At 35.9% G+C, this 24,151-nt stretch overlaps 1 protein-coding gene across 5 annotated transcripts in view; it reads right to left on the reverse strand.

The window, feature by feature from the left end:
- Positions 1–24,151, reverse strand: part of gek (serine/threonine-protein kinase gek) — a 122,662-nt gene that overhangs the window by 66,803 nt on the left and 31,708 nt on the right. For all 5 annotated transcript variants that reach the window (XR_014440753.1, XR_014440754.1, XM_083111733.1 and 2 more), the window contains exons 4-15: positions 23,102–23,401; positions 21,064–21,207; positions 20,250–20,372; positions 17,737–17,945; positions 17,012–17,148; positions 11,967–12,092; positions 10,940–11,097; positions 8,926–9,032; positions 8,098–8,406; positions 7,444–7,585; positions 4,050–4,199; positions 1,568–1,692 (exon numbers count right to left, since the gene is read on the reverse strand). Coding sequence is in view for 3 of the 5 variants with exons in the window: in XM_083111733.1 (XP_082967859.1) it covers positions 1,568–1,692; positions 4,050–4,199; positions 7,444–7,585; positions 8,098–8,406; positions 8,926–9,032; positions 10,940–11,097; positions 11,967–12,092; positions 17,012–17,148; positions 17,737–17,945; positions 20,250–20,372; positions 21,064–21,207; positions 23,102–23,401 (2,030 nt within the window). In the remaining 2 variants the exon portion in view is untranslated. The remainder of the gene's footprint in view (positions 1–1,567; positions 1,693–4,049; positions 4,200–7,443; positions 7,586–8,097; positions 8,407–8,925; positions 9,033–10,939; positions 11,098–11,966; positions 12,093–17,011; positions 17,149–17,736; positions 17,946–20,249; positions 20,373–21,063; positions 21,208–23,101; positions 23,402–24,151) is intronic.

Consider the following 24,151-nt stretch of genomic DNA (forward strand, 5'->3'; position numbering starts at 1 on the left):
ACATTATTTCACCATAAGAGATCAACACAATATAAAAACAACAGAAAAAGTTCATCAACCATACACAATTTATCATTTTCTGGCGGATTTATAGTGTTGTAGAAAATGCTGCTTTTTGCTTACATTTATAAGTACACAGCATCTGTAGAAATTTTAGTTGCATATAGGCATTCTAAAGGAAATGCCAACAAGACTAAGATCTATAAAATAATAGACGATAACCTCATCTTCACCAACCTTTCCGATAATTATGATCATATTGTCAATGCACTTTAGTTATCAATCAGATATCTGGACTGCAAGTTTTACTTTGATATTCTTTCTAACATCTGGTATTATAAAAGTGAAAATTTATTACAGAAATTCGAAGGAACCATAATTTTGCACAAGACTGAGAATCATGAGAATAAAAGCAACAAGTTTCTAAACAATCTTTTTTAGGAGTGGAATCACAAGAACCAAATCCAGAAGTGGAAGTGAACTGCTGGTTCATTTTGCAACTTTTTCTCTTGCAGACTCCAAAATGCATGTAAATTCCAGACGATCTGCAAAATTCCCTAATATTTCCCTGACAAGCCAAATTTCCTGACATTTCCCTGTTTTCCAGATGTGTAGGAACCCTGAACAACATACAAATCATTTTCAATGGACAACATTTCGTGTCCCACCCTGTACATATCAAATACATATCTTTTAACCAAGACTTCATTCTCTACAAATCTTTGTCTAAGTTTAATGATTACAATTTTCAAGTATGAAATGTTCTTCTTAAAGGTACACATAACCAATTTTTGTAGATGCAAAATAATGGCTAGTGAGGTTGTGTTGTTTTATGTAAGTTTTGGTGTAGCTTGAAAAAGTTCTGGGAAACTAGAACAAAACATCGCAGATAAAATAAAATAAAAAACTACTAAAAATAACTGTGTTAGATTATTTTGCAAATTTCAAATGACTTTTTAATTTCTAGAGATGGAAGAGATTAATTCTGTACTGCTTTCTTTAAAGGACCTAGTAATTTTTAAGGTCTGCTGAATTCAACATCTGCAAGCTAATGTAGCAGATCTTCAAAATTAAAAGGTTCTTCAAGGTAGCACAAAGTAAGAAATTCCTACCACATCTGATGTATGAACCGTAGTTACCAAGCAACTTCATGAACTGTAATTTTATTTTAAAAAATTATTATATTTATTATAAAATTCTACTACTAGTGTCATACTAGCTATATATTAATATGGGAAAGTTGTACAAAAAATATCAGCATAGAAATTTAAGCAAAAGACGTAGACTCAAACCCAGACAGAAACTGCACTTGCTTAAATTTCTATATAGTACATGTCTTGTACGTCAAATCACAAGATAAAAAAAAAATTGAATCAAGAAGTTTGAATATGTTTTAATCAAATATGTTTGCTATTCTAAAATAGTAAAATGATCAGTAAAAGCTCTATTACTTCTTTGCAGTTACACTATCCTCATTAATGATGCAAAGAAGATGGCAAAATTTCAGAAATGTTTAGGGTTTACTTTAATTGACTATAAATTAAGATGTTACTTCATATTGTCATACCATTGAATAATTTCACTTATTTGAGCTTCCCACTGTGCAATAGCATCCTTCTTACTTCTAAGCTCTTCATATTCTTCATCGATTTGTCTCCTTTCATTCTGCATATGGCTTACTGTTTCAGTCAGCTGAAAGAAGATATAAGAAATATTTTTGACTGGGCAGTAAGTATACTTCTTACAATAATACTCGCTCAAAATTTTAACTTGCACTTAAATGAATCAACAATATGTTATTCACATTCAACGTAATTTCTTTTTCTGTCACATTATGATCTTTACAGAACCAAAACGGAGAAATATTTAGAAAACAGAAAAAAACTTACTTGCTTGCTTACTAAATGTTGGAAAAACATTTAAATCAAGCAACGGTTTGAAGTGAGTGGAGACGACCAATTAGCCATCACTTGATTCTGATACATTAGCAAAATCGCTAATAATTTCAATGATTTGTTTATTTATATAAATATTCTGAAACATACTTCAAAATGCTACCATTTCGGTATTCCTCTTAAATATATAAAAGCAAAATAAATGTACAAATTTTAAAATAAAGTCATTTAAAATAAAATCTATCAAGACTAATCTGGACACACACTAATTTATGTGATAAACATGCTAGCCAGGTTATGAACTAATGTTTGCATTTTATATGGAGCAGATAATAAACAGAATTTGGGCTAGTGAACATGTGTATAGACAAGACAAAATATCTGATGTGGAAAAAGAATGTATCTTTAAAATGCAAAAACTTACCAAACATATGTTACGCTAATAATAACGTATGTAGCACAAATATAGACAGTGAAGAGAGAGATGAAGACAGGATACAAGCAGCCGAGAAGTTTGTTAGAAGCATGGTGGAGAAATAAGAAAAAGATAAACACAAATGTGAAGAAATAAGAAAGCTCTCACAGTTGAAAATTACATTTTAGAATAGAAATGTACAGAATAAAATACAATGTTAAAAGGGAAAGCTTACAGGGGGTATGGAGGTAGGACTCCAGGCATATTCAGTCACTCATTGCAGGTTATGTGATCAGAACCAGGCTCGATGTGACTTTACCTAAATACCCCTTACAGGAAAAACTCGTTAATACGAAGTTCAAGGGACCAAAACTTCAAATTAAATGACTTCGAGTTATCCAAACTTTTCAAGATGGCACCTATTTTTCAGGTGCAAATAAATTACAGTATAAATTACTCCCATAATGGATGTTTTATACTTGGCAATAGCTAGAGGCACATATTTTTGGTAAATAAAAAAGCAAAATTTCGGTACAAAAACGGAGTCAATTTCGGGTTCAAAAGTGGTAAATAAAATGAAATATCGGTGTTATAGCGGTGAAAAATTGGATGAAAAGTGGTATATAAAAATACATTTTGGTTTTAAAATTGATGACAACGTGTTAAGCTGGTTGCCGATTTTTAGTTGGCCTATGTGGTTTTAATTATCCGTAATAATTTCCATTTTTTATGAAGTGCTACAGGGGACAAAGAACACACTTTGAATGAAACTGGTTACTGGAAGTTGTTGGCTACCAGGCCAAGAGTTGCTCGCTCACAGGAAACTGCTGAATCTCGAGCAGAGTTAGACAGATGGGCGAGACTTTCGGGCACCACGGGTCTTTATTTTGGAACATTCCTGCAGTCTTATCTCACATTTCTCATCTGACACTGGTGAATATTTCCAAGATGGCGCATTCAGGGATGAAAGACCTTGATCAGCCATGCACATTGACAAAGAATTCAAGTCCAACAGGCATTTCGGGCTGCTTCCCCCGAGTTGTCATCAACTCTTACGACAATGAAACATGTCAAGGTGAAGTTAAAATAACATCCAAGCTCTCTCCACATTCGATCTTCTCTTGTCGACTTATGTAGGTGTCTACTTCGAATTAAGCAAAACCAGTTTTCCCGAATGGTCTTTTAAACTTCGTTATTAAAAATTATCAGTCCCGTAATACATTAAAAATCCTATCTTATCAGCTGGGGAATGGGAAGAACTTCGGATTAAAGGGTACTTCGTATTAATGAGGTTTTCATGTAATTAGAAGCTAAGTAACCTCCAGAGTAACTTTATGCAGGGAAATGGTTATAAAATTCGCACCTGAAATCATCACCCATTCTGGGGATCACACCCAGGTTTCCTGCATGGCAGTCAGGTGACCTACCGACTCCTATGGACATATAAGAAGGATTAGCAAAGAATCCAAGAAACTGACTGAATTGAACTATTTAAACAAAAAAAAAAAAAAAACTATCACGGAAGAAGGTGAAGGCTGGGATGTATTGAACGACAATAGATGCTCATACCAGTACCCTATCCTAATTTGCTTCTCTCTCAAATCATAAACACCTCTCCCCTGATTCACCATATCCATATTAGGTACTACAGAGCAAAAAAATTCAAACTGACAATAACACGCCCCACAATCAAGAAGCCATGGCGGTTCAAAAAGTAATGAAATAAAATGTTAACTTACAGTATCTAAATCCATCATAAGCTTCTTGTTATCTTCGACAAGTAACATTTTCTCTCTTTCATGCAGTCGTTTTAATTCTGAGAGAGCTTCCTCACTATCAGTTAAGCTTTCGAGCCTTGCTTGTTCCAACTTTTCCTTCAGCAGATGAACCTAAGGAATATTAGAAAACAAAAACCACGTGATTAGCTTTACCATACAGTGAGCTAATGTATTAACAAATACATGATTACATTGTTCAAAAAATTACATTGATATGTGAAATTAGATTCTATCCAGTAAAATTTCATCATGTGTCAACATTTTATGCATATTTACTCTTAAATGTCTGCAGTACCATTGTTGATGGTACTCAGTTGAATATTTTACATGGTGCTAAATATATTTTCACATAATGTAGGCTTGAGCAAAATACTATGCTTAAAAAGTACATTAAATTAGTACAAGATGCCAAATATATATATTCACTTTCATAAAGATTTCAATTTATTCTAAATTCTTCACAACTGTACACATTACCACACTTTTAGATTTAAGCAATGTAAAATTTGCACATCTGTCAATGTAATTCAAATTTTACGTATACTTAGGTAACAAATTCTGATGAAAACCACTCATAGTAATATGGTATGCCTTTAGACAGCATATTTTTGGAATAAGGTTTGTTTTAGGTGTACTACATAAAACACAAGATAGGTTATGAACTGTAAATACAAAAGTATTCTTGCAACAGATGGAGTTCAACAAATATTGTTTCCCTGCATTTAAATAATATGAATATTTTAATTCCTTCCTTGCAATTAGTCTTTCACTTGTCTTCATGCAGATAAAAAATTTCTAATCGATCAAACAAAGTGAGAAAATAAGCAAACAGAATTAGTAAAGGCAGCCGAAAAGGTATGTGGAAGGAAAATCAAGAAAAGAAATTAAAGTTAAATCACAAAATGTACGAAAAGAGTACGTGGAAAGAAGAAAGAGGCAAGAACAGTAGTAAAGGAGGAAAGAAGAAAGTGGATGGAAGAATGGGCCAAAGTGCTAGAAAAAGATGTAAATGGTTACAAGAAAGTATTGTATGGATTAGTGAGAGAGAGGAGAAGAGAAAGGAGAGACAGCTGTAAGCGAAGGGATGAAGGGGAAACATTGTAGAAGAGGATGAAGAAATGAGGAGAGTATGGAGAAATTTGAGAAATTGCTGAACATGAAAAAAGGAAATGAACATGAAGAAGTGAAGGAAAAAGAAAAGAGGAAGGAAAAAGTGAATCTCACATGGAAAGAGGTGGAGGAAGCTCTGAAGAGAATGAAGAGAGGTAGAGCACCTGGAGTAGATGAAGTGCCAGTGGAAATGATACTAGGATCAGAAGTGATTGGTGTGCAGTGGCTATACAGAGTGTTGAAAACAGTGTGGCATGAGAGAGAAGTGCCAAGAGATTGGACGAAGGGACTAACAGTTCCCATATTCAAGGGTGACAGAAAGGAATGTAAAAAATACAGAGGAATAACACTAATGTGTCACTCAGCAAAGGTGTATGAGAAAATATTAGAGAAAAGAATAAGGGAAGTGACACAGCTTAACATGAGAGAGGAACAGTATGGATTTAGAAGAGGCAGATCAACGGTAGATCTGATATTCTCCATAAGGCAAATGCAGGAAAGGCACTACAAGTACGGAAATGATTTGATTATGGAATTCCTAGATATAGAAAAGGCATATGATAGCATGGACAGAACAAAGATTTGGAAGGCTCTACGAGAGAAAGGAGGTGAGGAAGAGATAGCGCGTAAAGTGCAGAGCACATACCAACCAACCAGAGCTGTGTGAAGACACCAGTGGAAAGAACAGAGTGGTTCAGTATAAGTAATGGACTAAAACAGAGAAGTGCTTTCCCCACTGCTCTTTATAATTACAACGAATGCAATTAACGAAGAGGTGGGGAAGAAGATAGGAGAGGAAGAGATGAAGGCCCTGTTGTTCGCTGATAACTTGGTAATATGAGGAAACAGTGAAGTAGTCAAGATATCTTTGTAGCTGGAATGAGGAAATCAGAACAGGAATAAAATTCAGTGCAGAAAAGAGCGAGGTGCTAATAACAACAAGAAACAGCCAGAAATAAACCAAGAAAGAGATATCTAGGAAGCATAATTGAGAGAAGTGGAAGAATAGATGAGGAGGTAAACAGAAGAGGACAAATGGGTGGTGGATTATATCAAAACGTTCGAAGATTAATATGGAACAGCGATGTACCTATGAAATGCAAAAAGGTAATATATAACAGATACTATGTGCCAATAATTACGTACGAAGATGCAGGCAGTGGAGATGAAATTTTTAGGGAGCATATTGGGGAAGACTAGAAGGGACAGAATAAGGAATGAGGAGATCCAACAGACAGTGGGTGTGGTGAAGCTTCAGAACAGGATAGATCAGGCACAGATGAGATGGTTCGGACACATGAAGAGGATGGATGCAGAAAGACTACCAGTAGGAGCTTACAATGTACAAGGAGTGGGAATAAGGCCAAGGGGGAGACCAAGATGTCAGTGGAAAGAGCAGATAGTAGAGAGTGTTAGGAGAAGAGGACAATTTGAAATACCGTGGAAAGAGAGGAGTGGTGGAAGACCACGAAAAAATGGAAAGGCTTGACTTCTATGCCGACCCAGCCAGAGGCAAGAAACGGGACAAGGATGATGATATGCCCTGTGCTATGTATCGTGACACATAGCACTATTGGCATTTATTGACTGCACATTTTTTCTATTAAAAACAGGAATTGTGCAAGGTATAAGTGTATATGAAATTCTCAGAAATGAATTCTCCCTACTTTATTACTTCATACACTGATACTATTGCCCATGGATACATGAACATTGTAGCAATCAAAAAATATTCACAGTGCTTATAAACGTTGCTACACAAGTGTTTCATTAGAACTGCATTATATCAAACCACAACATTCTTAATGTTCATAGATTCACACATGAAATAATGATACAGTGAAACGAAGATAAAAAAGTTTAAATGCATAAACCAGGAAAAATTTACAGGCTTATTTGAACCATGAAAAAATGTACAATGCAAGAAAATATAAAATTAGTAATGTAAAACTGGGATTCCACTGTACTACTAAAATGATTCTTGTTAATCAGGAAATCTGATTTTCACATGGAATTTTGCACAGTACTCCACAATGGTGTCTGCCTAAATTGTATGTATCCTTCAGCAAACCAAGACTCTCAGAAAAATATCGGCTGGTATCGGTCAATAAATGCAAATTGATACTTTCCAATATCAATACCATGATATCAACCGATACTGATACACTGGTATATAGCTCAACCATTCTTAACACACTTCTTTTACAAAAATTACTACTATATCGAATTTAACAATTCTACTCACCTCTCTTTCCAGACCATCTCTTCTACTCTCGGCTTCTTGCAATTGGTCTCGTAGACTTGAATATTCCAAATTATAGCGACTTTGTTGTTGCGTCAAATTTTCATTGTATTGCACTTCTAATTTTTCAACCTCTGCTTTTAATCTAGTAGGAAAAATTGTACATGAAAATTTTCTATCTTAATGGATGATCATTACATACTTAAAAGATTTCTTCCAAAATTTTCAACTTACAGAACATGAATCAAACTATTCACTTGTAGCAATCTGTTATCACTACAAATAACTATCAACAAATATTACGTAATAATGCTGAGAGACAGAGTAGACAAAAACATAAAACATACTGCTGACTAAGGAAAGGTATATACCTACAAAATTATGTTTCTGAGTATTACTTTTTTGAATGCACCATTATTCCTATAATATAATACACATTTCATTCTGTCATACATGCCAGTAGCAAAGACAGCAACAAGAATGTTTTGAACAATTTCAGCTAGTTGCAGTGTTGCCATCCTTTCAAAATGTTAACAATGGTATTTTTCTACGTAGAAGATGCTGAAAAATATAACAAATACAAATAATGGGTGTTGGCTCAATAAAATAAAATAAGAGAAAATAAAAAAGAAAAATATATCAATAATTAATACACACCTTGATATTTCCTGAGATGCTTGCAACTGATTTGTACTAATATTTTCCCCTACATTCTTCTGCCTTAGTTTTTCCATCTCTTCTTCCATTTGTTTACAATATTCTTCACTCCTTTCTCTGAGTTTTCTCTCTTTTCCTGTTTCAGCCTGGGCTTCCTCGATTCTAGCTTCTAACTCTCGCCTCAACTTCTCTGCTCTCCGTATGTCGTGTCGTAAATTATCGATTTTCTGCATCGCAACTTCCAACTCCTCCTCTTTATCCCGGACTTGCCTCGACAGTTTCTGCTTTTGTTGCCTAAGTTCTGATAACCTATAAAGGACGACATATATTGGTACCGAAACATATTTACCTTGTGCCTTGACATTCGTAAACAACGAATATTAAGTTTCAAATATAATTTTTAAACAGGTCAATGCAAAACTGAAATATTCAATGAAAATACAGATTACTTGAAAACTATTTGTGAGTATATGTTTATTACCACTCAAAATGCCAACACAACATAAAATTGATATAAATTTGTTAACGAATCACACAATATTTCTATATTGAGAGGCCTGGTATTCTAAATATCTCATTTTGCAATATAGAGTTACATAAATACATAATTCTCCACTGACATACATAAAATGTGCATGAGCACACACACGTAATTATTTAGCAAAGTAAGCAAAGGCATTACAAGAGATTGAAAAGATTGTAAGAATTATAAAAAGATAAAGTGGGAAAGCAATATGTTATTTTCTATATATTATGGATGTACTGATATAAAATATTTAGTAGTATGGCAAGATATTTGCAGGGACATAATAATTTATGTTTGCTTACCTGTCTGTAACTTCTGTGTATTCAGTCATCGCCAATTTCCGTTGGCTTAAGGCATCTTTCAATTCTTTCTCTTGTAATTTGAGCTTTTCTTGAGCATCAAGCTTTTCCTGTTAGAATGAGAGCAATAAACGTGATTACCATGCAACAAAGTGGGGGTTAATAAAACAGAAGAATGCTTGTGCAATATTTTTAATTAGGGGTGACTGACTATACTACTTTACAGATACTAATTTCAACTTTCTTACAATTCCTACAGATACAATATGAAAATTTGTAGCATTTTAACTTTGCTCAGATCACTTATAATTGATATAATATAAGAATTGCATTGCAACCATACCCTATTAATGTAAAAGTTTTGCTTAAAATTATGAAATAATCAGAACAGTGTGTCTGCAAAGTTTCAAAATTATTTATTGAAAGAACCACGAACAGTAAACATTTCAAATGCATGTTTATTGCAATTCAGTGTATATTCCTTTCTTTGTTTTACACTCCACTTCTTGCCACACGCAACTAAGCACATCAGCTGTGACAGATTGAACACCTCCTCACTTTCAGGTGCTCAAAATTGTTGACACGAATACTGTACATTTTGCTTGATGTACCCCAGAAGGAAAGGAAAAGTTTCAAGGCGTGGGGCCTAATAACTGTGACCTCCAAGCCTTCCTATCCATCCATCCCTTCAACATTGTGGAAATAGCAGTTTGTGCCATTGATTGATTTTGTGTTTTAAGTCCACTTTATGCACAGTAAGGCTAATCGGGACTGGACCTACAATTTTAAAGTCGGATCCGAACCACTATGTGCCTCCACTGCATATTAAACCCGGGACCCCTTGATTACAAGGCGATGATGCTACCACTGCGCCATCTGGGAGGCCTCAGTTTCCATCATGTCACATCATGTAACTACATGGGCACGCATCCCCAGTCTTCACCACACTTCATAAATTCTTGGAGATGTTCTTCAATGCAGTAAACCTCATTGTTCTATTATGTTTTGTTCAGATACTGTAGTCTGAAATTGCACCATGACACTATGGTCACACAGCATTGTAGTAAGATAAAGTTCCCTGTGTCATAAAGGCACATTGGGGAATGTGGAGGTGATGTGATCAACACCATGCTCCAGTTGCTTTTGCTGCCCACCCCTGTAATTTCACACAACATGGACACAAAATGAATGAAAATTGCACAATTTCCAGGATTGATTAACTCTAAACAATCTATTTATATGCATAAAGAAGTAACAAAAAGGTGGAAGTAATTCATACAGTGGAACCTCAATTATGTGTTTTTCAGGGGAACTGTAACTACAAAACTCTTAATGCAAGAAAAAGAAAAGAATAATCCGTGAAAATTATCTAATGTTTTGATTTATTGAGACCAGAAAGCTAAAGTATAGGGCTGAACAAATACTGTTACAGATTTCAGTGACAGTAACACTTGAAAATTGGAAAAATTGAAAGTTGCTCAAAATATTGATTAAGTATACAATTAAATGCATCACTTTACAAAAAGTTTTACTTTAATATATGTTATGTAATCACAAAATACAGTTTTTCTCACAATACTGGTGTAAAATAAATGGAAACTCCACATTTGGGATAATTTACAGGATATATAGACTTCTTGAAAGTGTTGCATGGCACTCATGCAGCCTCTGTGAAAGACCAAAAAGCCAAGACAGTATCGGCCAGAGTCAGTAAATAATGTATTTGTATTTTTGTTTAGTGTCGCTTTTCTGCCACTTTTGGCTAATCGCAACGATGAGGATTACTGGATGAAATTGATGAAGGGCAGAGACACAAACCCAGGAACTTCAATGGCAAGTCTGAAAGTTGACCGCTTAACGTGCTCACCTACTGAGCCAGCATCAGTAATTCCACCCAATGCTAGTATAGGCCGAAACATCATCATTGGTACCGGCTCAACCCTAATAAAATGTAAAATGCAAGAACGTTAAATTTGGGTTTCACTGTACTAATCTAAAACAATATTTTTGTGGTTACCTTCATGGCTTCATCCTTTTCCTGCTTCAATAACCTAATAACTTTTTCAAGTTCTTTAACTTTATGCACGTTTTCCCCTTCAAGGTTTATTATGTCCTTTTTCAAGTTTGTCGATTGCTGGTGCTGTTGCTCCAAAAGCTCTATTTTACTCTCCAACTCTGCAAGCAAGAAAGAATACAGCACATGAAAACAACAACTGAATTCAAGCTCTTGGTATGCTGAAAAACAAGATCATAATGTTCTCTGCTGACAAGAGACATAAAATCTGAAGTAATTTCTTGCCAAGATGTATTCGAACGAAACAAATTCAAGTGTTCTGAGAATATCTATTCAATTTATGGCTGCAACAGCGTGATTTTAAATACTTTCATACATGTCCAGGTAATCGCAGCTACGGCAATTGAATAGGCACAAATACTGTCACTTCTAGGAGTTAGCAGTTTAAAATTATACAAAATGACATCATGGAACTTACACATTACAATGTCACCACACCTATATAATTTATCGAAGAATTTCAATAACAATTCATATAATACCTATATAACAGTAAACACACACACACATTATTTTGTAGTGAAATTAAGTTTAGAGAATATCTAAAAGTGATATTGTCTGTATTAATTAATATATTCCAACCAAGACTTACTGACATATTGATATTACTTACTGGGGAACCCTGATAAATGTAATAAATTAAACTGAATTGATATTTTACACCATTTATCTCTCACTTTTGACTAAAAATCAAGATTAGGGTGATGGGTGCCTCCAAATTTATCGCAGTCTTCATTTCTTCCTACAAATTTTGTATTTCTACTTATTAGTTACTAGTTTTGTAGTTTTAACCATGCTATTTAAACTCCTGATGGTATCAGCATAATCTGCAAAGAACCTCTGGGGACAAAAATTAATGCACTCTAATTCAACATTAGATTTTATTATTTTAAAAATAATTTTTGTCAGAAATAAGCTTAATTGAGATACACACATTTTAATTCAATGTTCATAGCTTTTAAGAACTCACCACTGTTTCTCTTAGTCAACATGTTTATTTCATCCTGAAGTTTTCTTGTTCCATTTCCTTCTGACGTTGGTGAAATGCGGCGTTCTTCTTTCACAGCATCACCAGGAAATTCAGAAAGTTTTAATTCTGGAAAGAGATGATCTAGAATTAGACACGTAACAGCACTATATACTCATTCTCATCCACACACTTGTACAGAATCATTATCACAAAACTAAAAGTTAAGAGCAGCTAAAACAAATGATTTACAGAACAACTTTCATGGCTTCCAAAAACCAACTGGCTACTCACTTTCTTCACAATCTTTCATGTCATCCTGAGCACAAATTATTTGAGCAATGTCTACATGCCAGAAGAAAGGGAGCAGCAGATTTCAGTGGCAGAGTTGTTAGCACAGCATGCTATGTTGCCAGGGGTTGTAGGTTCAGATCCCGAACTGGCCATAAGTGTTCTTTTGTGAGTGCCCCTTTGTCAATTTCATATCACCACTCATCCTCATCATTACAATTAGCCAAAAGTGGCAGAAAATCGATGGTAAGTAACAAGAATCAAAGTTAAAAAAAAAGAAAAAAAAGGGTATACAGTTGAATCAGAAAAAATTATGTTTTTAAAGTTTTTCTCAAAAGTTTACAATCCCATTGGTGTTGTTTGGGGGAGGGGGGTTACTACGTAAAATTATCATTATCTGTTACATAAAACATAAATTTCTCCTCTTTTCTTCTTCACAAATCACTTTGCTTTGTAAAGCAGTTGGTTTTCAGCAGCTGATAATTCAAGTATTGTTTTCCTTCAACTTAAAGTTTATTGAAAACCTAAGTGCTGCACACATTCTGACAAATGTCAACACAGTCTGGACAAGCACAAATATACACTGATTGGATAAATTAGCATCATGTCCATATACATGACTAGAACCTCCAGAGGAAACCAAGTTACATTAGAATATGGGATTGTGATTGCTATAGACATCATTATTATACAAATAAATAAATAGCTTAGGTACAAAATTTCTTTTAGACAATTTTGGAACAATTTTGCCACAAGATTATATGATTCCTGGTATTCTACGAGTGGAAGTCAGTAAATAGGTCACAAACTGATTTGTGGTAGCTGAAAATAGAAGAGTAGTTTCTAAAGGGTGTCGTTAGATGGAAGCACAATCCAGCTTCATATTCAGTCAGCAATTGATAAGATAGAAGACGCATGCATAGCAGCTCAGTTCAAAAATGGTGATTGTGCTTGAGGAGTGTACGTGGAGATGGTACGGGTGGAGGAGATAATTCAAGCTGCCAGGCGAGTGACAATAGACAGCATAGCAACTGCAATGGGGTGTTCTCATGGTTTAGCCTACAGTATAATGCATGATCATTTGATTTCCAAAAAGTATGTGCATGGTGCCAGCAAATTTGTCGCAGATGAACATGAGATACAACTGTGGATGGGCCAGCAACCCAAAAAACTTTTACGCAGACTGGCAAAGCAATGTTGGTGGAGATTATGTTGTAAAAAAAAAAAAAATTTTTCAAACCAATAACATACTGATAATGTGCGAATTACTCACAATTAAATATAAACTAAAGGCTAAAAGATTAAAAATCAGCAACTTACGTGTGTGAGTATGAGATTTTTCGTACTACGTTTCGGAGGTTACACTACCTCCTTCTTCAGGTTGAAACGATGTTATTCAGACACCTGACATGGTGCCTCGTCGTGAAAGTGATGGTTAAGGATTTAGGTTAAAATGTTGCATGAAGGACACTTTCTAAAAAAGAATGTAAATTACACATCTAAAACCGCGCAATACTCATAAAAAACAAAAGAACGTCCAAGGCTGAAGTCGGCGAACTGCCGACCAGTGCTCGGGGTAGGCGAATGCACGGTGTCAGCCCATACCTGGAGAAAGAAAACTTCTCCTCCTCAATCCTTCCAAACTGGGGCTCGGGAGTCACCAATCCAAGGTGAAATCGACTTCCACCTCGGCGGCTTTCCTAACCTCAGGAGTAACACGGAAGCCCATCTCGTCCCTATTCACCGCGGCTTTATCCCATTTTTTAAAGAAATTAACCCAGCCGTCTTCTAAATTCCCATCGTCCCTATTAAGTTTGTTCCAATTTTTCGCGCATATATGGGCAGCTTCATATACATTTCTGTCCAATTTATTGTTAACCTCCCTAATAACTTCCCTTTTAGCAATCTTATGTCGGTTAACCAATATGTGTTCAGATAATCCTGTTTTGGGTATGCCCTCCTTTACGTCCTTATCATGCTCTCCCCACCTAATTTGCATACTTCTCCCGGTCTGTCCCACATATTCCTTTCCGCATTCACACACTATCCTGTACACTCCCTTCCGCTCTTCAGGGTTATTGCGCCTATCCCCCCTCCCTTTCTTATAAGACGTAAAGTGTTTTTCAATACTCCGGGGTGCTCTTACCCCACATTTTATCCCGTAACCCCTCACGGACTTTTCAATTTTCTCGGAAACACCCTTAAAATACGGAATCCCGACAAAATATGTGTTCTTTTCACCGTTTCCTACCTCAGTTTTTTCCTCCTCTTTGTCATTTTGCGATGTTTCTTGTCTAACAATCTTTTTTGCTTTCCTAGCTACTTTTTCCAGGTCGCGGATAGTATACCCATTCTTTACCCCCACCTTCCTTATCCATTCTCCTTCTTTCTCTTTCTCTTTTTCGTCATTGCACAGTCTTTCGGCGCGAATGAAAAAGTTAAGAAAAACATTTAATTTAGTCCTATTCGAATGTTGGGATCTCTTATGGAGGTACAGCTCTCCAGCCAACGGTTTAAACGAGAAATCAGAAAAGGCATTGAAACCAGTTTTACCTTGGGAAGCGCGGAAAAAAAGAAATTACTTAAGGGGGTTAAGGAAGGGAATATTCCTACGGCCTTTGGGATACCTAAGACCCATAAGGAAGGGATACCCCTCAGACCCATCATCCCCATGTATGCACATCCGGGATATGGTTTAGCTAAAGAAATGATTAAGAGGATGGGAAAAATGAATAAGGACACTCCGTATAGCGTCAAAAACTCTCTTATGGTCAAAGAAACTATTGAGAAACTCACCATAGAAGAACGGGACGTAATCTGTAGTTTCGACGTTATTAATCTGTACCCCAGTGTCCCCCGGGACAAGGCTGGAGATTGTTTGTATAGATGGTTGATTGACCAAAACGTTGAAATCTTGGTCGCCTGGGAGTATGTCCGGTGGTTTTTTCTCATTACGGGGTACAATTACTTCTACGTTAACGATAAAATCTTCCGACAAAAAGAAGGGTTGGCCATGGGCAATCCCATCTCTGGCCTTGTGGCCAACATCTTCATGCACTACGTCGAAAAGGCCGCTATGGAGCATGTAGGGGGGGGGGGGTAAAATATTATGGGAGATACGTGGATGACATCCTCATCATAGGGAATGAAATCAAACTTGACAGCATTTTCGACCAATTGGGGAAGCAGGACCCCAGAATTGGGTTTACTAGAGAAGATATGGCCAACGGAAAGATCCACTTTCTTGACTTGTGCCTTACTAAAACCGGACAACAGATCGTAACCGGGGTCTTTCATAAACCGTTGGCTGGAGAGCTGTACCTCCATAAGAGATCCCAACATTCGAATAGGACTAAATTAAATGTTTTTCTTAACTTTTTCATTCGCGCCGAAAGACTGTGCAATGACGAAAAAGAGAAAGAGAAAGAAGGAGAATGGATAAGGAAGGTGGGGGTAAAGAATGGGTATACTATCCGCGACCTGGAAAAAGTAGCTAGGAAAGCAAAAAAGATTGTTAGACAAGAAACATCGCAAAATGACAAAGAGGAGGAAAAAACTGAGGTAGGAAACGGTGAAAAGAACACATATTTTGTCGGGATTCCGTATTTTAAGGGTGTTTCCGAGAAAATTGAAAAGTCCGTGAGGGGTTACGGGATAAAATGTGGGGTAAGAGCACCCCGGAGTATTGAAAAACACTTTACGTCTTATAAGAAAGGGAGGGGGGATAGGCGCAATAACCCTGAAGAGCGGAAGGGAGTGTACAGGATAGTGTGTGAATGCGGAAAGGAATATGTGGGACAGACCGGGAGAAGTATGCAAATTAGGTGGGGAGAGCATGATAAGGACGTAAAGGAGGGCATACCCAAAACAGGATTATCTGAACACATATTGGTTAACCGACATAAGATTGCTAAAAGGGAAGTTATTAGGGAGGTTAACAATAAATTGGACAGAAATGTATATGAAGCTGCCCATATATGCGCGAAAAATTGGAACAAACTTAATAGGGACGATGGGAATTTAGAAGACGGCTGGGTTAATTTCTTTAAAAAATGGGATAAAGCCGCGGTGAATAGGGACGAGATGGGCTTCCGTGTTACTCCTGAGGTTAGGAAAGCCGCCGAGGTGGAAGTCGATTTCACCTTGGATTGGTGACTCCCGAGCCCCAGTTTGGAAGGATTGAGGAGGAGAAGTTTTCTTTCTCCAGGTATGGGCTGACACCGTGCATTCGCCTACCCCGAGCACTGGTCGGCAGTTCGCCGACTTCAGCCTTGGACGTTCTTTTGTTTTTTATGAGTATTGCGCGGTTTTAGATGTGTAATTTACATTCTTTTTTAGAAAGTGTCCTTCATGCAACATTTTAACCTAAATCCTTAACCATCACTTTCACGACGAGGCACCATGTCAGGTGTCTGAATAACATCGTTTCAACCTGAAGAAGGAGGTAGTGTAACCTCCGAAACGTAGTACGAAAAATCTCATACTCACACACGTAAGTTGCTGATTTTTAATCTTTTAGCCTTTAGTTTATTCAAACCAATATCTCACTTAGTATTGTTTCAATAAACGTTTGTGACCTACTTACTGACTTACCCTCATACATATCTCACATTGTAAGCAGAGTTGAGACATTGGCACCACTTTTAACATCTTTAGGATATCCAGACCTGGTAAGAAAATAGGCACTGGTTCACCTCTACAATGGTATTGACCTAATGCTGCATCAAACAGAGACAAGAACTGAACTAAATAGTTACCTGATAATTTCTTCAATAGCTGCTCCTTTTCTTCTTCTAGCTGTTGCACTTTCTTGTCAACTACAGTCTTACTGGGAATTATGGCACTTCCATCTACAATTTCTCCTCTAGGCAATGAGCTTAAATCTGATATGCAGCTGTTGAAATATACAATTGAAAATCAAGGAATTGCAAAACAAAATTAGGTAACAATATACTTAGGCATTTAGCTTTACAATGACTAAGAACATTGCTTACATTTATCACCCAAAAATAGTGTTCTAAAGTTAAAACTATAATAATAATTCCAGTCCAAACCTTGTGAGTTAAAATGCCAAGGCTGCAAGATATACTAAAAGAGAAGAACAAATTTTAGATCTTCCACACACTATCCCTTATAAATATAATCAGCATACACAAGGAAAAAAAAAGTGATTATGACATGAACATAATATTGAAGTTCCAATGATCCTCATATGCTGTATACTTGTAATTAAAATGCATAGTATGAAGAAAGGCTACTTAATAATCAATTTTACACATGAAATTCATCACCTACTACAATTATTGATAAGATGGAATGTGTAGATGTGGTATCAGTAAATTTTATATTGGAACTTTATCGGTATCGGCCCATCCCTGCTTTATATGAGCGTTCTGTAACATTATCATACCTACATTGCACATTTTTATGAGAGGACACCTAACATGTTTATGTATCTAAAGTTTTAAAATCTGATACCTACCTTCCCTGTGTAAATGTGAAGCCCACAAATGGAAGATGTAATGCAGTAAATGCTGCATTGGCAGTAGGAGGCACAGCATCTGATGTACGGATGTCAGTATCATCCACATCAAAATTTGAAGTGTCAGTTGGACTACTGACTTCAGGAACATATGGGGCAACACTATCACGAATAGTGTTCCAGTCAAGGCCTACAAACCACGCATGATTCTGAAAGAAAGAAGACTTGTCTTTTAGTGTTTGTTGTTACAAAAAACAAAGGAAATAATTCCAAGTTTAAACTTGATTTTAAAGTAGTACAACAATAGTGCTTTTAACACTTACTGATGCTGGAAATGTTCCTAATTCCTGCCAACACAAATATTTACATTACTGAAATGATGAGAAATGTTAGACTAGGGCTGGGTCAATCACGATACCACTTTGAGCTTCCTCGAATGAGTAGTGGTAATGTAATCAAGGACTCCCGGGTTCGATACCCAGTGGAGGCACAAAGTGGTTTGGATCACACTTTAATCTATAGGCCCATCCTGCTTAGCCTTTCTGTGCATAAAGTAGACTTAAAAACACAATCAAACAAAAGGCAGCACTTTGAACTGATACCACTGTTGACACCCTTACCATTTCCGGAACTTGAAGATTTGAGCAGTTCATAGTTGTTCAACACATTTATAAAAGTTCTGGTATTCCATTGGAACTATACAATATAAACGATTGGATTGATTGGATTGATTTGGTGAACCACTTGTGCCTCCACCGGGTATCAAACCCGGGACTCCTTGATTACAAGGCGACGACGCTACCACTGTGCTATCGGGGAGGCTTACAATATAAACGAAACAGTCTTACTTTTTCATACATTGACATATGAGATAACAAACAACTAACTCAGTTCATTTAACCATGACATACATTAATCCACACAATGCTGATAAAAAAATTAGTACAAATTATGCATTTTGCATAATTCCCAGGATATTTGGAGACTGTGAACTATGGGAAAGTATTAAGCAGTATGGCACTGGCTCAACACTAGATCAATGTGCCCGACATTTGCTTTAGTATTATGAACAAAATATTAAAATAGTTCTTACTTAATAATGGAATTCACTTTTGGCACATAATATGAGTACACAGCTAAAACTGTACATTTCCTATATTTCACTGGATACTTGAACTAAGAAGTGTCAGAATATTGGTTTGAATTTAAACTTTTTTTAAATATCAATACCAGTTATGTTTTAATTTATAAAGAAATGAAACCCACATAATCATTTTAGAAACACTACCTAGTTACTACATGTAGCAAAGAAATTTAAAATGATTTGGACTATTTAATTAATGAAAATACTTGCTTCTTGCACAGAACTTTGCAGTGTTGAGTAATTTGCACAGCTTCTAATAAATTTAGAAATTCAAGACTACTTACATGCACAGAGAAAAACAACATAATTTTCATCTTACAGAGCTATAAGCTCTATGTGAGATACAGGGAAGACAGTATTCTAACCAGTTGACAAATGCTATTTTCTGTGACTAATTACAATAAATTTTTACTACAAATGTATTACTACTCAGTAATAACCTTTTGATTCCCAAGGCCATTTTCACAAGTAAGCCTCATGGTTCTGAGCCGATTTTGAGCAAAATGCAGTTTCAATTAAATGAGTGTAGATCGGAGACTAATTGCCCTAGAGAGATGAGTGATATACCGTTGTACGCAGAATGAACCAGAGATTCAGACTATATGAAATTTATGCAAATTCGGCATATATATGGAGGGGGAAAGGGGGGAAATCCCCTGAAAATACTTTTTTTAAAAAATGGGGTTTTGCCCCCCTCCCGCCCCCTCCCCAAAAAAAAGTACATGACAGTGTCGACATGCACATGGAAATGATCGCTGACATGTAAGGAACACAAAAATATTTGCATTATTATCATATGACCAATGTAACTTGAGTTGTACCCCCCAAAAGGAATGGTCGGCACGCTACTTATTCAAGCTTCAAAATGCAGCAGTACCTTGGAATGACTTTAGCTCAGAGACTATTTGCCCTGGAGATATGAACTATATACCGTTGTACGCAGAATGAATCACAGATTCAGACGATATATAATTTGTGCACATTCGGCGTATATATGGAGGGGGAAAGGGGGGAAATCCCCTGAAAATACTTTTTTTTTAAAAAAAGTCCCTTTTCCCGCCTTTTCATCTCCATTTTCATGAAGAAAAAAAAAAGGTGCAAGAAACATTTCTGTTAAATACATGTGTTAGGAACAATATAAAAAAAAATCGAAATTCTAGCCAAAAATAGAAAAGTTATAACGTAAAAACTACGACCTTGACACAGCGTCTCGATCGAGAAGCTTGGGACCGTGAGGGTTACTTTTAGGTATCTCGATCGAGACACTTGGGATCCAAAAGGATAAAGCATTGTGAAACTTATTCATTCTGAGTGTTAACATTGATGGAAAATATTCTAAAATATAATGTCATCTTAAATATAAACTCACCTTAAAATCTTCCACACCATTTTGTCCTAACCGAAAATCAGAACTGCAAATCAGTCTCCTCATTAAGTCTTTGGCTTCATTTGATACTTCATACCCCACGTCAGAAGGGAAATCAAAACAATTCTTTGGGAAAGGAAAGAAACAAACAATTAAATGAATATCACATCACATATTAATAACAAAAACAACTGACCTTTTTTATTAAAAAAAATAGTTTAGATACATACTAAAAAAGGTAAAGTGCTCCCCTGTGCTTAGCACCATGCCATGAAGGCGTATAGGGGTGTGGGGGTAACGCCCCACACTTTCTTGATGCGGTCGTGAGTGGGGGTGATGTGATCAGCATCACGCCCCTGACCACATTTACTCCCCAGGGTTTCCCCCCGGGTACCCATGTCATTCGACACAGGGTGGGTACCGGGGCCGCTTCCAATGTTAGAAAAGTTCCCGGATTTGAACCGGCTGGGGATCGAACCCAGGCCCTTTAGCATGGTAGTCAGGCACGTTACCGACTGAGCCAAAGCACCCACTTAGATACATACTTTCTCTTTTAAATTAAGGAAAGCTCAGAACTCCAATGAAAGTTAAAATAATGTAAAATGTTAACTGGGTTTTCAAACAAAAACAAAAAAAATCAAGACATGAGAAAAAGTAAGATAAATCAATCACTGTCATACACATTCAAAATGCATGCATAATGTAAGTGAATGTTTAATATTTTCACTACTCTTCAAATTGGAATTGATTATCAAAGACCTGTTAATGTAAACAACTACAACTACTAGTAACAATGAAATATTTTGCTGATACATACCTTATGATTCATAATTTTTCCATAAGTTTCTACAAGGGATTCTGCGTAGAATGGTGTTTCACCATACAACATTTCATACATACACACGCCTAATGACCACCAATCACACTCTGGTCCATATCTTCCCTGGCCATCTTCCATTGCCTAAAAAACATTCTTATTTCAATCTTTTATATTCAACAAGATGAAATTGTGGCATCAAGAGATCCACAAATGTAAAGCTACTTAAAACAGAGAAGCAAAACATTTCAAACTAATTTCAGGCTACTGAAAACTGGATTATATTTTTCTATTAATGGTAATTTGCTTTAGCGTTATTTACTGATTGTTCAGCCATACCAGTCAAAGTTATAACCTGTGCATTGGATTGTGACATGAAAGCTTATGTGGTGTGTGCCATGCATTCTGGATCTTGGTCACTGATTAGAGTGCCTTGAGCCACTTTAGCAGGGTCACTGGCAGAAAAAATCCTATCAGAGACCATCCACCCTGGAAATCAAACCCAGGACACTCAAGCATGGTAGTCAAATTCTCCTCCTGGGCTCCTGTAGTCCAAATCACAGGAATCTTGCATGGGTAATTTTACTTGACAAATTGGACTAGTGTGCTAACTGCAATGTAATGATTTCAATTACACTATAAATGCAAAAGGCAGTCTGAGTAAAAAAATATAAAGTGACATTTTTTAGTATGCTTTTTGCATTATTTTTTTTTCAAAATGGAAACTGACACTTAAAAACATGGTTATGAAGTGTATAAATAACCAATGACCTCATGTCACACATCATCTTAACTCAGGGTGTCCCCAGAATTATGAGAATCTATTTCCCTAATCTCACAAATATCTTTGATGGATCTGTGCACATAATTGCATTGATTTTTAAAAACTTTTAATTTAATAGGATTTTTATTGACTTGATGGAGTGTTCCAAGAGATGATACATTTGTTTATCATTATTTTTTAATCAGCCTTCACCTTATCCAAACCTTTTTCATATTACTTTATATCATATTACATTTATAAAAACAACACTCAACCAAAACTATAAATACTTCTTAGAATAGATCCATTTTGCTTGGACTTTGCCATAGATAAGTTTGGACATGAATGATGTTTTAATAATAATAATATCATATTGTGACAGTAAATGTTCGTCACGTGCTGGTAACATATTTGTTAAGAACAATAAAAAAAAAACACAAACAGCACGACAAAAACACTTTAGGAGTTCTTCCAAGCTTTCGATTCCATCCCGGAATCATCATCAGGGCTGGTCGAGAGATGATTCCGAGATAGTATCGAAAGCTTGGAAGAACTCCTAAAGTGTTTTTTGTCGTGCTGTTTGTGGTTTTTTTTTTTTTTTTTTTTTTTTTTTTAACAAAAAGTATCATACTGCTTTCACTGCAGAACACATCATACTACAGTCATAGCAGGATGATCACACAGCCAAGAGTACACAAGATTACTCCCTCATATACAATAAACACATTGTAGCAAGAAAAATATAAAATGCTTGATGAGGGTGGCATTCACCAATGCCACGTAAAAACAAATTGCATTCGATTTAAATTTCCCTGATATTTTAAAGACACTACCGATTTTCCATAACTTTTACCTATCTCCAGGCTTTTCTCTGATCAATTTTCATTTCCCTGACTTTCCACAGTGGGATATCCTACAACATAGTAGAAGATAAGTCACTTGTCTTGGTGCTCTGATTGACACACAATGAATATTTCACCTATTTCATCAGGAACTCATAAGAAAAATAAGTCCACTTGTAACTCACTGACGAAGTAAAGTTCAACTTTGCGAAATATTTCAACACACCAATGGGGGTTACCTTAAACTATATAAAAAAAATCATTTACATCTGAGAGAAAAATAAAGTTAGTTACACGAAGGTTACTTAAGTGTTTAACAGCAAAACTTATTTCAAACTAAAAACAAATTAATATGTGATAGTATATACAAATACAGCAAAAAATCTATTTCAGTGCTGATATTTTTGCACCACACAAGCTGAGCCTTACTTACCCTAAGAATTTCTGGTGATATATAATCAGGCGTTCCTACAGCAACATTACTTTGCACTGTTCCATCTTCAAACAGTTTTAAACAGGAACCAAAATCTGCTAAACGTATGTGTCCATTAGCATCTAACAGCACATTATCCGGTTTAATGTCTCTATGTACATATTTTAAATCGTGTATTGAACCTATTGCCAACACCATCTCTGCTATATAAAACCTTGCCATGTCCTCTGGCAAGCGGTCTTCAAATTTACTCAAAAGTGTCAGAAGGTCTCCTCCGCAATAGTAGTCCATAACCAAATACTGAATAATAAAACAAAATACGTAAGATTGAATTTCAATACTGCATCAAAAACACTACAATTTATACAATGATCATTAAACAAAATAGGTTTATTTCTTAGACAATTAAATTCTAGAAAAAAAATTAAATACCCCAGGTCTCACATAGATGTAGACTTTTAGGGGAGGGAGGGAAGAGGGTGGGGTGTAGTATTACACTTGAAAAACAATTTTCATTTTTAATCTATAGAAATATACAATAAGAATGTTGATAAGTAATATTAAATGTGACAGCACTGTTCTCACTGAATTCCATTTACACATGCAAGTGCATTGCAGTTGCAAAATACTTTCATCAGAGCTTTATTTCTTGTGAATTGCAACAGAATCCATGCCTCCAAGTTCATCCTTTTCTGATACAGGACCACTGACACCCTCTTGTGGCATTCTGACAAAACATCTGAGAACTACCACCCTAGCCAGGATATAAGCCAGAGGAAGCAGAGCTTGAAAAATGAAACAGCCACCTGTGTCTCATCCAATAAGATGGAAGGCAATGTTTCTTCACAATCGACAGAGGAATAAAATACAGTAAGGTACCAGCAGTAAGGCTTGTTGTAGTGAACTGCAGGTGTGCTTTTATTATATATTGCCAACCTTGTGGAATATCAATGGTGGGTTTTTAATAAAAGGGAAAGTCATTAAATAATAGGAATTTTATTCTTAAGTGTACAGAAAAGTATGCACAACGGAAAATTTTATTTCAGGACA

Source organism: Lepisma saccharinum, chromosome 25 (assembly GCF_977018435.1).
Source record: "Lepisma saccharinum chromosome 25, izLepSacc3.1, whole genome shotgun sequence".
Classification (NCBI taxonomy): Eukaryota; Metazoa; Arthropoda; class Insecta; order Zygentoma; family Lepismatidae; genus Lepisma; species Lepisma saccharinum.